Consider the following 14,820-nt stretch of genomic DNA (forward strand, 5'->3'; position numbering starts at 1 on the left):
GCCCCCACTCTCAATGACTTTGTCTATACATAAATGAATAAATTATGCAGGAATACTGGAAAATTGTGACTCTAACTATGCTATTGGCATTATTTTACACTTTTTAAAGTCATTTTAAGACATTTTATCATGTCATGTCAAATGCACCAGATTCAAACCTCTGACGCTGGCCTACAAAGCCAAGACTGGTCCAGCCAGCCCCTCCGTACTTGATCTCAATGGTCAAAACCTTGATCTGTACCAAGAGCCCTTCCAGATCAAGTACAGCTCGGCTCGACCCGCCATCCTTTAAGATCCACGGAAGACAAGCGTCCAGACTTTTTTCTGTCCTGCACCGAAGTGGTGGAACAAACTTCCCCTGGGAGTCCAACACTCGCTGTCTTTAAACCCAGACTGAAGACCCTCCTCTTAGTACTTAGGCAGAGTGTAGAGTGTGTAGAGTATTAGGGTCTCCAGACTGACTTCTATATTTAGTAGAGTCTAAGATTGGAGGGATCTTTTGGATTCTAGAAGAACTTTTGTTTGAAGAATGAGGAACTGCCTGTTGGCATAAACATTGCAAAATACTATTTATACAATATTTACATATCATTTTCAATACCCTCCAAAAAAGTCTACCCCCATTCCCCTTCAAACTCAGACAAAACAGTCCACCAACAGTCCAATTTGGAGCTCCAAGGCCTGCAGCCTGACAGATATACACTCACACCTACACTCACACACAGACACACACACCTGTAAAGGCTCTACAGTCCATGGCAACCTCTCTAAGAAACACTTGGCCCTACTCTATCCACCCAATAGAACCAGCCACTCAGGAAGTCGTGCTGTTGTGCCCCGAGGCTAATTGTGTGTCTTCATCACAATGAATGGCTCTTCATTCTCTCAGCTATTATGTAATAAGACAGTGGAGTGGATCTGAAATCAATGATAGGCCTATGTGCCCACAGCATGTCTAAAAAAGGAGCTACTAACAAACCAAACCAGCCAACATGCTCATGTGGGGCTCACATGGGTGGGATGTGGGCTAGGTGGGTTTCAGGTGGGCATGGGCTTTGAATAGGTTTGTAGATACTTTGTTACTGGGATGGGCTCCATCGTTACAGCCCACCTTAATCTCAGATGGGTCTTATCAACTCGGAAGAGGCCCATGTTTACCCCTCCAGGTGGGCTTCCATATGTGGGGTCAATATGGAACCCGAGGACAAAATGGTGTGCTTCCTGTTTGGGCTAACCATGCTAACCACATGCTAAAAACATGCTGAATATTGACCCATTGCTCTAGATACCTAGAGTCTAGTCAATAAACACCACCGACTCAGGTCCTACAGGTCAGTGCTTAAGTGGTCTCTAGAAACTGACCAATAGAGTGTCTTATGGATTAATTTCAAAGACCACCCTCAAACAAGGCAAGAGTGGGGCACAATATGAGCCAGTCTTTACAAGAGCTAACAAAACATGTTTCCATGATGTTTCTCTGTTTCCATGATGTTTCCATGATGTTTATCTGATGTTTCCATGATGTTTCCATGTCTTACAGTCATTTTTCAGAAGATAATTGGGGTCTATACCATCATAAGGCAGCTCATTCCCAGCCTTCTGCATTCCCAAGGCTGATTATTCCCATATCACATGGAAAGAAACCCAACCCGCCCCAGATATTCCTTAAAACGCTCCACTCTAAAAACTAAAGGTGCTACTAAGCGACTCCACAGGATGAGGCCACGGCCGCAGGAGCACAGCAGAAAACAGAGGCGAGCAAGCGAGTGCATGAAGAAGTGTCTGATGGAGTGTGTGAAGGGGAGTCTGATGGAGTGTACGATGGAGCGCGTGAAGGAGTGTGTGAAGGGAGCGCGTACCTGCTCTGGTGGGCCGAAGTTCTCTCTGCGCTGCAGCTGGAGCTGCTTCTCGATGTTGTCGCTCAAACACTGACACACTCTCCTCTTCTGATCCACAGAGTACGCCTCCAGACTCAACAGACAGTCACACTTCTACAGAGAGAGAGGGAGAGAGAGCAAGACAGTGAGGGGAGAGAGAGATAACAAGAGACAGAGAGAGAGAGAGAGAGAGAGAGGGAAAGGAGGGGGGCACAGGGTAGAGAGGAAGCGAGAGAGATAGAGAGGGACTGTGTAAGGGGAGAGAGAGCAAGATAGAGATGGGGAAAGAGAGAGAATGAGTTAGAGGGAGAGAGAGAGGGAGTGTGTGAGGGGTAGTGAGAGGGAGGGAGAGAGAAAGGGGGGAGGGAGCAAGAGAGATAGAGAGGGAGTTTGTGAGGGGAGAGAGAGCAAGATAGAGATAGAGAAAGAGAGACGAGTAAGAGAGTGTGAGGGGTAGAGAGAGGGAGCGGGAGAAGCAAGAGAGCGAGAATGACAAGGGGAGAGAGAGTGAGACAGAGAGAGAGAGAGAAAGAGAGAGGGAGAGAGTGTGTGAGGAGAGAGAGAGAGAGGAAGATAGAGATAGAGAAAGAGAGACGAGTAAGAGAGTGTGAGGGGTAGAGAGAGGGAGCGGGAGAAGCAAGAGAGCGAGAATGACAAGGGGAGAGAGAGTGAGACAGAGAGAGAGAGAGAAAGAGAGAGGGAGAGAGTGTGTGAGGAGAGAGAGAGAGAGGAAGATAGAGATGGAGAAAGAGAGACAACGAGTAAGAGAGTGTGAGGGGAAGAGAGAGGGAACAGGAGAAGGGAGAGAGCGAGAATGACAAGGGGAGTGAGAGAAAAGGAAGAGCAAAAAAAGAGAATGCAAGAGAGAGAGAGAGAGAGAGAGAGAGAGAGAGAGGAGAGAGGGAGAGAGAGAGAGAGAGAGAGAGAGTGTGAGGAGAGAGAGAACAAGAGAGAGAGAGAGAAAGAGAAAGAGAGAGAGTGAGGAGAGAGAGAGAGGAAGATAGAGATGGAGAAAGAGAGAGAACAAGACGCAGTGTGTATGTGGGGGGGTAGAGAGAGGGAGAGGAAGAAGTGAGAGAGCGAGAATGACAAAGACAGTGAGAGAAAAGGTAGAGCAAAAAGAGAAAGCAAGAGAGAACAAGACAGAGAGAGAGAGATAGAGAGAGAGAGAGAGAGAGAGAGAGAGAGAGAGAAGTGTAAAGAGAGAGAGAGAGAAAGGGGGGTGTGAAAGTGTGAGGGGCAAAAGAGAACAAGAAAAAAAAAAGGGGGAAAACGAGAGAGAAAAACGAGAGAGTGAGAATGACCAAGAGAGAGAGAGCGAGAGAGAAAAGGAAAATCAAAAAAGAGAAAGCAAAAGAGAATGAGGGAGAGAGAGAGAGAGAGAGAGAGAGAGAGAGAGAGAGAGAGAGTGTGAGGGGAGAGAGAACAAGATAGATAGAAAAAAGAGAAAGAACGAGATCCAGAGTGTGTGTGAGGGGTAGAGAGAGGGAGGGAGAGAGAAAGAAAGGGGGGTGAGAAAGAGTGAGGGGCGATAGATAACAAGGAAAAGAGAAAGAGGGAGAGGGAGAGAGAGGAACGAGAGAGAGAGAAAATGACCAAGAGAGAGAGCAAGAGAGAAAAGGAAGATCAAACAGGAGAAAGCAAGAGAGAACGAGGCAGAGAGAGAGAGAGAGAGAGAGAGAGAGAGGAGTATGGAGAGTGAAAAGAGAGGGGGCGGGGATTCAGGGCTGACTCAGTGTTTCATATGGGAACCGAGAGAACCTGTTCAATGTAGAACCCAAACCAGTGGCTTATCTGTGCCTCGTTCTACTCGCTCTAACCTCAGAATCTGTCAGTTTGGTTTAATATAAAAAAACACTGTAAAAAAGCCCCTCATATCCTCTGACAGTGACACCGCGGTTTACGGTTCTGTTAACTCTGTGGAATCTGATCCGGCATTGATCAGAACTGACCTTGGGAGCTGTGGTGTTTTTTCACACTTGGCTGGAAGTAGATCCCCATGCAAAAACTGATGAGTGGAGGTGAGATAATGGCATTAACTGAATGATCAATAGTTGCCGCTAGAGGTTTTCCTTGGAAGCAAATTAGCGGCCAAGCTTTGATACATAGGGATGTTCTTATTAGTGCACCCAGGGCCAAAATCAAACAGGCTGCTAAAAGTCCTCTCTTCTCTGTATCCGCCGCGCTAACACGAAGATAAGGGCCGAACGCCGTTCAGTCAGCATTACTACACTTAGCGCTGTCGCTCCGCACAGCCTGATCTAATAGCAAAGCTCTGGGCCTGACACTAATGCTAGTGCTAATGCTGTTAGTCAAAGCCAAACTGTTCAAAACACACCCCATTCTAAACCCCCAACCAACGTTTGTAGACACCCCATGCTGACACGGATGTGCAAATGCATGCACACAGCCTGTCCAGTGCCTGGAGAGAGGTACTGCTAATAGAATAGGACTCTCTGGATTATCTGGAGCAGATAATCATTAAACTAATGCCAGGCGTGGGCTAGAGGGGTATCAAGGCCTCCAGCTTTGGAACTGACTGTGTTCTCTGGAATGATGGTTGGTGCTCCATCCAAAACTAGGGCTGGTGATCATCCAACATCCTGACCTCACTAATGCTCTTATCGCTTAATGCAATCAGATCCTCACAGCATTTCTCCAAAATCTAGTAGAAAGTTTTCCTCCCTGGACAGTAGAGACAGTTACTCCAACAAAAGCAGGATGAGCTATCATTAATACGCTTGATTTTGGAAAAACAATGAATGAGCAGGTGTCCAAATACTTTTTTCCTGTTCAACCCACAGCAGTTTTAGCCCCACCCATTTGCACTTCAGTAACAAACCATGAAGCTCAAACACTGTAGTTCCCTCCTTCAAAAGAACATCCAGCAAAACCCATTATGAGCCCCAACATGACCTAGAGCACTGCTTGAGGAGATAGTCTGGCCCAAAACCTGAAAAACTGAAGTCCTTAGCGTCCATTGGTCAGTTTCACCCGAAACATAGACGGACAGATTCCTGCACTTTATTATCGCAAAGATATTAATAGAACATCAAGAAACATCGAATTTGACACATCAGCAAGTTCGTAGCCCCAAAGGCTTTAAAAAAGGCTAAGAAATTGTTCTTTGTGCAATTCCACAGAGGAAAGCCTTTTCCTCCCTAAAACGGTGGCTTCCAACTGCTCCCCTGGGACCCCCAGATGGTCCACTGTGATGCAATTTGGGTCAGAGCAAAAATCTGGAGGTCCCAGAGGAACGGCCTGCCTGGTGAATTGGAAGGCTTCAGCGGAGTGTGATCTGTATATAAGAGTGTGATGAACCTTAGTTAGAAGTTTAAAGAACTTCCATGTATTTTTAAAGCTCTGCAATATGTGAAGGTTCTTTCAAATAATCTCGTTCCCAAACATTGTGCGGGAACCAAGTGTGGTTCTTCTCTGGAATTCCTCACCTTGTGTACCTTGTGTACAAGTACCTTGTGTAGCACCTTTGGTAGGTTCATTTTCCCAAGTCTGTCTAAAGATATTGGCAGATATTGCTGGTTATCAATCTTTTTATCCACTTATAATCAGTATCGGTGACATAATTTTCACAGAATCATTGGGGCCCTACATCAAGATGGCTGCTACTACTGTTCTAGTGATGCTAATGCACTGTCGTACACATTTATAGATGACAGTGAGTCATCCAGTGTCAGAAACCACATAAACAAGCCTATGAGATATCACAAATCTTCTCACAGCCTGAGGAGACAGTCTGATGATTTACAGTTAGTTACATGCTATGGAAACCTACAGGCATGCTCTACTTGTTAGCAGCATTAACCTCAAAGCTCCAGCACTAACTCCAAAGCTAAAGAAGGAATTCTTGGAGTGGCTCGTGATCTTGTAGGGGTCAGTGCTCATCTGAGTCACCATCTCATCTGCCTTTCTTCAACACGTCTGACAGTTTTTAAAAAACTAGACTGTAGCTCACGCTCCCTCTCTTTATTTATAGCTGCTTTTAAGGACTTTAAGGCGTGCCACCAGACTGCTCCGTCTCGATCTCCAACACCTGGCAACTAGAGACCACACATACATGCACAGACCAGCCATAAAATTAAAACCACCTGCCTAATATTAAGTAGGTGCCTCTTGAACTCCACTAGACATCAGAAGGTGTCCTGTGGTAGCTGACCCCAGATCCTTTAACTTTCAGATACTGTAAGTTGTGACTTGGGGCCTCCATGGGCATCAATGAGCCTGTCGCCAGTTCGCCGGTTGTCCTTCCTTGGAGCACTTTTTTAGTAGGTACTGACCACTGCATACCGGGAACACCCCACAAGACCTGCCTGATGTTTTGGAGATGTTCTGACCCGGTCCAGTCATCTAGCCATCACAGTTTGGTTCAGATCCTTATGCTTGTTCATTTCTTATCCGGCTTTTTACACCTTTATCACCTTCAAGAACTGACTGTTCACCAGGTGGTCACTGTTATACAATACCCCTTTCATTGGTTTTAATGTTATGGCTCATTCATGGTTTATTCTGTGTTTTCCCAAGGATTATTTTAGGATACAAGAACATTTTGGTACATCTTCACACTCAAGCAGGTTCTGCTTATTAATATGCATTAAGGTCCTCAGTATGCCTATTTTGACAGGCTGTTACTGAGGTTGTGTGTAAAATTGCAGTGGCAGTAAAGATAAGAGAGTTCTGGACTGAGAAATACCACCATAACCGTGCGACTAGCACTTGCTACACCTTTAAATAGTCTTAAAACAGTGATGTAATCAATAATCAGAAGAGAACTCCGAGGTGGAGAAAGTCATTACATGGAAGATTACAGGAAATTAGGAATTCAGCCGTTCAACAATACAATCAATGAATCATGCATTTTTCTTTCAGTCTGACTTGATCCTCAATGCTAAAGATTTGCCACAGACTAAACAATTTCCAATGATATTCAGTATATATTTCTATATTAATGCAGTTTAATTGAAGTTAGTGCTTGAAAAATCGCAACCTGCAGCCCACTCAGAACTGCGAGGGCGGTCAGATCGCAGAACGATTGAACATAACCATCCCCCTAACCCCCATCATTATACCTAAAATGCTAGCTGACGGTGTAGACAAGATAAGATCATGAATCAAGTGGTATTTTTATTATTATTTAGTATTTATTAGTAGTATTATAGTTCTTTGTAGTGGTGGTGGTGTAGTGGTGACACTACAGATTCACATCTTCACTGGATCTGACTGATATAAAACTTAACCCCTTAATTGAACCCCTTATTAAACAGCCTGTGTTCCGCCAGTGGGTCGAAAGTGCTATCACAAATGTCTATTTCCAGAGAATAGCCCCACCAGATTGTACAGACGTCCCTGTAGAGTAATACACCTTAGTGTGTGATAAGCCCTGGCGTGTTAAGGGTTAAAATATCATTTTAAAGAAATAAACAACACGGATAGTGTTCTGTGTGCTCATCTCTCTGCATGAAGCTAAAAATCCACCTTAAAAGAGCCCTGCAGTGAAATTCTGCCTCCTGTAAGTTCTGCACCATTTAAGGTGGACTGGAAAATTCCAGTAGGAAGCTGGAGAACAGCTCCAGCCTTGTGGATCCAGCCGTGTTTGTTCACATAAATCACCACCTTCTGAATTTAAAAGGAGAAAAGTGACACTGAGGTTAGGAGGCAAAAACAGGACATTTTAAGGGAAAATGTTGAGCACAGAGCTTAAAATTATTTGATAAGCTAAAAGCATCAGATCTGAGAATGCCCCCAGCAGAGACATAGGCCTAAATCACTGTATCAGTCGGCATGTTCACTTCTGTAATACCCAATCAAATATCAGCAGTAAGCTCAGACTGCAGTAGATGCAGCTGAGAAAATCCGAATTATAATGAAAAACATTAGAAACTATGGGTCTGTGCATGTGCAGATATCGTGGTACATACCCATGAGTAGCACAGCTCGACAGGACACCGGCAGACCTACGTTGATTAGCACAGGTGTCGGTGTGTTTTAGGGATGTGCTGGGGAAAGCAGGCTGTGGAACTATGTAGTGGAATTTAGGCAGGTGATGTAAACATATTGATAACTCTGATTGGTTCTTTGGCTGATTTCACATCAGATAAAAAAATAAATAAATTGTAATAAATTATTAACCCTGGCAGATTTGCTGTACACAGTTGTAATCAGCCACTTTTCAAACTGGGTAGCCAACGCGTTCTGAGGAAAGCACCGGGTCACCAGCTCCACCACACCAGCTAACAGATGCCTGTGCCAGCCAGCATCGCTTTTGGAGTGATGAGAGGAGAGAGCCATCTAATCCCCCCCCCCCAGAAAAGAGACAGCTCAGGCAACTGTGCTCTCTCAGACTCCGGCTGGCGACGGCAAAGCGGCATGGCTTGGGATTCGAACTCACCAGCCCATGGGCCATAGTGACAGCACGTCAGATCACTGAGCCGCTCAGAGCATAATTCCGATTGCAACTGGACACTTAAACAGATTCTGCTTATTAATATGCATGAGATCATCAGTATGTCGATTTTGATTGGCTGAAGCTGAACTGCTATACTTTGCCATCGTCAGTCAGAGTCTGAGAGAGCACAATTCGCCGAGCTCTCTCTTTTGTTAGGGTGGGTAGATGGCATTCTCTCGCCCCTCATCCCTCCTGCCTGCAGAGGCATCTGTTAGCTGGTGTGGTGGAGCTTGGGACCCGGTGCTTTCCTCAGAGCGCGTAGGCTACCCAGTTCGGTAGGCGGATTACAACTGTTTACAGCAAATCTGCCAGTGTTAAATTTACACTGTTAAACAAAATGTTTCTATTATTTATTCTTATTTATTTCTTTTTTATCTGACATCAGATCAGCCAAAGAACCTACACCTTTTTAAGCCATTACTTCTTCAAAATAGTCCTCAACTAGTGATGTAATCAATAATCCAAAGATGATATAGAGGTGGGGAAAGTTGTTACATGGTCTGATATGATCATCATGATTTAAAAAAGGTAAACAAGTTCCAGTCTGATCTGATCCTCCACATATAAGCTCTTCCACGAGCTGTAGGAGAACGGTCCTTAGGAACCCCTTAGGAACCTTTATTTTCTAAGAATACATACAAGCTCTTACACCTGGCAACCGACTGACCACCAACACATTATAAAAATGACGGAAAACAAATGGACTCTGACGACAGGGATTGTGTCAGGCCTGCAAATGCAAAGCTGTGTGTTTATGGCTTTCCCTGTGAGACCTTTAAAAGGCAAGCCTTTCCTGTTCTCCATGAGCATCCGGGGAGCGAGCGTTTCTACACCGATGTTTTGGTGTGGTTATTTATAGCTGTTGTTTTCTTGTCTCCTTCAGAGTAGCCCTTTGAGAACAGGAATTCTCCTGCTCTTAGACAGATGACTTCGGAATTAGTGGGTAGGCAATGCTCAGTGACGTTAAGGGCCAGATGCAGCCTGGACCAGACCGTGGCCAGCAAGGACCAAAGCTCAGGATTAACAGCCTTAATATATAAAAGAAAATACAGACCTTCATGATGTTCCGGCAGGGTTGGTAACGTGGACATGGATTAGGTAGAAGGACTCTTGTTGGTTTTCTCACTATTTTAATGATTAATAAACAAAATACTGGTTTAGTAAAAATCTCCATTCCAAAAAAATTTTACTGGAATAAATACAATTAAATTTCAGCACCAAAATACTGAACATCGTTTTCCATCTTTAGAAATCAGTAAATATGATTCCAATTGATTTGGAGTGTACACCTATACACCCTTTTTAAGCGCTCCTTACTAAATGCAATGGTTCTATATAGGATCAGAACGACCCAATGAACCATTTAAATGCTGAAAGGAGTGCTCAAAAAGCAAACCCTACAGTAGATCTTATCTTATTATACAGAACAAAAAAGGCTTCTATTATTGTTTTTTAAGAAAACCTTTTCCAAAATGGTTCTACAAAGCTCCAAAAAAGAGTACCACTACTGAAACGAGGCAAAGTTCAGTTCGGATCCTGGGTCCCACTGCTTCGCCATCAGCAGCCGGAGCCTGAGAGAGCACAACTGACCATGCTCTCTCTAGATGGGCAGATGGCACTATTCCCGCCCCAACACTCCCATTGTGACACTGGCCAGCACAGCCAGAGCCGGGGATCCAGCACTTTCCTCTGAGTGAGATGGCTGCCTAGTAATGCTGCATCAGCGGCAGTTTAAAAAGAGGCATGTGCTTGCTAGTGATAGGCGGAGTCCTAGAGAGTGGGTGGGATAAGCGGCTCAGCAAAAATGTGGAGAAAATTGGGTAACAAAAAAAAGATTTAAATTCTGTTAAACATTGATTCACAGTTAGAGCTACTGGGCTGTATCAGGAAGATCTCCAAAAAGAGAAACACATCTCAGGTACGGTTCCAGAAAACCCTGAAACAGCAAATCCTTGCGAAGGAGATGTGCTCATAAATGCTGAGAGGCTGAAAACAGCCCAGGCGCTAGAACGAGAGACAAAACACTGCAGTCTACATCAATTATGTAAAACTGAATAGCTCTCCGGGACCAGCGACACAATCGATAGTTCCACACAGTTCAGGAAAGGAATGACAAACCAGTGTCTGGGAAATTAATCGGTGTATTAAAAGTGTTATGAAAGGTTCTCATAAAGAGCCGAGACCAAGGTGTCCGGTCGTAATCACATGGCAGAGGCTGCAGGTCGCGCATGAAATCAAGACTTGTCATCGCGGCAAAGCACAAGACCATGAAGCTGTAACTCTCCATGTAAACAAGCATCCATTCTCAACCACTCTTTCCCACCATCCCTGTTTTTCTGAGTTATTCCTGCTCAGTTCGGCTCACATCCACTTACGACAGGACTGGTCAGAGGACAGGCAGAAGATGGCGAATGAAGGAGTGGCTGAGGCCATTTATTAGCCATGGTTACTGCTGGACAGAAGATGAAATGCAGTTGCTTTAGAGGCAGGCTCCAAAATCAATAAGAGTCAGTCCAGCCGATCTATCATTTAAATGTAATACAGGAGCTTAAATTCTGCTTCTGGAGCTCAATAGCACCAATCCACCAAAGAGAACCTAAGGCCTCTTTCAGGGAAATGACCCACCGCCGCTAACTTACAAGCTCACATACTTTCAGTCATTTTGTTCTGGCTGACACATACAGGCCTTCAATGTGAAGTATTTCCTCTTTAGCACCGACCAATCACATGCGCATGGTGGGATCGTGTGTGGAGAAAGATACGCTTTCTCTACATTTATGTCATTTTACTGCAACAAGTATACAGAGGCCTTCAGGCAGACAGTCCTGCGGAAATCCGATATATGGTCAGATATGTACACATATCTATAATATATAAATATATATAAAAATATATATAAATTGTTGTATATAAAATAAAATAGATGTACTTGACATATTCATTTGTGCATGTTGATATATGGCTTGAAATCATGGCAATCAATGGTTATATGGTTAAATGTGTGTAAATATATATATATGTGTGTGTGTGTGTGTATACATGATTAATATATATATATATATATATATATATATATATATATGGCCAGAAAACATTTCCCGTAATTGAAAATGGCTAATATATATATATATATATATATATATATATATATATATATATATAAATGTAATGTATACATGAGTAATATATGCATAATAAATTAACCATACATTCTGTATAATGTTGATATATCAATATATCCATATCCATCTTTAATGAAAAAAATATTGATATTAACATATTTTAAATACATAAATTTACATATATATAAATAGTTATTTTTTATTTTTCATAAACTAATATTCCATATATATGGGATGTGTCTGGTCATTTTACAGCAAACACTATTTCCGCACTAAATAAAAATGGCTATTGTGATTAGTGCAGTGGCCGGTTGGTGCCCACGGTAAGATAAAAGGAGCGGTCACTGCTCTTTTATGCTTTTTCCTCATCGCGTCTGCACTGAAGGACGTTTCCCAAAAACGCACAAAATACTGAGATGGGAATTATCATGAGGAATTGACTAAGGCTGAGAGTAAACACTGACTGTCGCTGTACGCCTGGAGTAAACAAAGCAGAGCTGCAAAGTGGGCCAATTCCAAAAGCCTAAAACTGTTACCTTAACAGTCTTAACCCCCTTATGTTTACACCCCCAAAATTGACATAAACCCCCACCCACTAGGAAAAGGTTTCCACGGGTAAACATAACCGCTACTTCAGAAGAATATGGAAGCAAGGCTAAAAAGGCTAAGAGCTAACACTAGCCAAAGCGAGTAAAGCACCTCTGAGAAGAGGCCCGACTGGAGGAAGCACCGCTGCAGGTATCCACAGAAAGCCAGGGGGGGCGCTATAAAGCATGCTAAAGGCTAGCCTATGCTATGCTATCACAAAGCCAACAATGTAAAATAAGGTCAACTTCCAGTTTAAATCGGACAAAGACAAGCTCTCTCTTAGGTTTGAAAGGGCTTATTGCTACCTATATCGACAAAAGTATTGGGACACACCTCTCAGTCACTGAATTTAGGTGTTTTATTCAGTCCCATTGTCACAGGTGTATAAAATCAAGCCCCTAGCCTTGCAGTCGGCCTTTCTTACACACATCAGTGAAAGACTGGGAGGTTCTGAAGAGCTCACTGAACTCCAGCGTGGTTCTGTATGTAATAGGAGACACTGCTGCACCACCACCAACAAGTCAGCTGGTGAAATTTAGACCTTCCCTCCTAGATCTTCCTCCATCAGCTGTGAGTGGTGTTATTATTGAACAGTGGAGGCGTTTAGGAGGAACCACAGAGAGCAGCTCAGCAAGACCACGTAAAGTTACAGAGCGGGGTCAGGGCCGAGTGCTGAGCTCAGAGCAGAGTGCAGAAAAGTCTCTAATAGCTGCAGAGCTCCAGACCTGCTGCAGTTAGAGCTGCAAAGGAGGACCAGCTCCATATTAACGTCTATGGGTGTAGAAGGGATATCATAAAAGCAAGCTCCTGTAGGTGTAATGTGTAGGTGTCCCAATACTTTTGTCCGTATAGTATCTAAAGCTCATAGTCCAGGCTCATGAGACGCCTGAGGGGACGCGAGTCTTTCACAACACAACACAGCACACTGGGAGCTCTTCCAACTGCCTACAGCAAGACAACAGCTGCAGCAGGGCAGTCAACTCCCGACGGACAAGAGCCATGCAGCAAGGATTAGGCAGAGAAAGCCGCAAAAAGGATCTTCCCACACTCTCGGAAGTGTGCTGGAACACATCTTACCTTTTCTCAAATGCACAAAGACCTCACGAACATCCAGTCAGAGCTGTACACACACTCCTAAACTAAAGCACATGCTCTGCAGCGCACCGTTGTGGGAGGCGAACCTTGCCGGGCGGACAGACAGGCGGAAGCGTGTTTATTTATTTAGACTGGGTGTAAATAGGAGACAAGCGTGGTCGTGCATGTCCCACGCAAATGACATCACTTCCCTCACATAGAGTGACAAAAACATACCCTAAAAAACACACATATACACACACACACATACACACAGCCTTCAGCCTTCAAAACTGCTCCATAAATGCAGGCCAGGCCAGTTTCTGGTGGTGGAAGCCTCCATCCACAGCACAGCAGGGCCATGCCAGGAGATGACTAAGCCTTCTATCTGTTCATCCTTACAGCCAGAACTCGCACCCCGGATCACACATAATATATGAGAAGATCACTGGCAGCTTGAGGACTGGTTGAGTAATGCTTTGGGTTTGAAGTTATGCATGTGATGGCAGTCACCATTCATGGGTTGGTCTAAAACTGGAGATACTGCAAAACCGATATAAGGATCCTATAACACTCTTATAATGCTCTTATTAAGGCTTATGAAGTCATCAGCTGGGAATTAAGCAGCTGCTCAATCCATATAACCATGTTTTCATAATGTGACGGCAGTAGAACAATCTCAGTGGTCTCCAGCCCAGTTCCTGGAGAGCTACACTTTATGGACAAAAGTATTGGGACACCTGTTCATTCATTGTTGCTTCTGAAATCAAAAGAGTATTCCTGCTTTTGTTGGAGGAACTGTCTAGTCTACTGTGCAGGGAAGAAGGCTTTCTTCTAGATTTTGGAGAAGAATTGCTGTGAGGATTTGACTGCATTCAGCGGCAAGAGAGTTAGGGAGGTCAGAATGTTGAAAGATCACCACCCCACCTCATGATCCCCAACTCAACCAAAAGTATTGGACGGAGCACCAACCGTCGTTCCAGAGAACATAGCTCCTTTGCTCCACAGCTCAATGCCCCTCTAGCCCACGCCTGGCATTGGGCATGGTGCCACTAGGTTCAGTGCAATAGGTGCATAAACTTAAAGTAGCTAAATGTATTCATTAGAAGGGGTGTCCACAAACATTTGGACATAGAGTGTGTTCCTGCAAACATCTAAACCTTCAGATATGATAAAACGAATAGCTGCCTCCAGAAGTCATTGATGGACTGAATGGGGTGTGTTAGATTTGGGATGGAGCCTAATTTTCATAATGTGAGGGTTGTAAACCCGTCCAAGGGGTCACCTAGAGCAGTGGTCTCCAATCCCATTCCTAGATAGCTATTTTCCAACAGACTGTGGATCCCAAACTACCTGGTCCTGCTAACTACTGCCTTCAGAAGTCCTAGATTGGCTGAATGGGGTGTGTTAGATTTGGGCTGGAGCCTCATCTTCATAATGAGAAGGTTGTCAACCAGTCTAAGGGTTCTTCTAGAATGGTGCCTTCCAAGCCTGCCTCTGGATAGCTACTTTCCTGCAGACTCCGCCCACCTGATCCAACTAACTACTGCCTTCAGAAGTCCTAGATTGGCTGAATGGGGTGTGTTAGACATGGGTGGAAGCCTTGTTTTCATAACGACAGGATTCAGTCTAAGATCCAAGGTTCTTCCAATATCTGTGATATCACCAGATTGTCATGCACTCTTAAAATGAATTATTA

General features: G+C 44.1%; 1 protein-coding gene across 3 annotated transcripts in view; it reads right to left on the reverse strand.

Moving 5' to 3' along the window:
- Window positions 1–14,820, reverse strand: part of rgs3a (regulator of G protein signaling 3a) — a 256,992-nt gene that overhangs the window by 119,780 nt on the left and 122,392 nt on the right. For all 3 annotated transcript variants that reach the window (XM_072694696.1, XM_072694615.1, XM_072694785.1), the window contains one exon: window positions 1,860–1,991. In XM_072694696.1, the coding sequence (XP_072550797.1) occupies window positions 1,860–1,991 (132 nt within the window). The remainder of the gene's footprint in view (window positions 1–1,859; window positions 1,992–14,820) is intronic.

This window comes from Salminus brasiliensis, chromosome 1, assembly GCF_030463535.1.
Source record: "Salminus brasiliensis chromosome 1, fSalBra1.hap2, whole genome shotgun sequence".
NCBI classification, from domain to species: domain Eukaryota; kingdom Metazoa; phylum Chordata; class Actinopteri; order Characiformes; family Bryconidae; genus Salminus; species Salminus brasiliensis.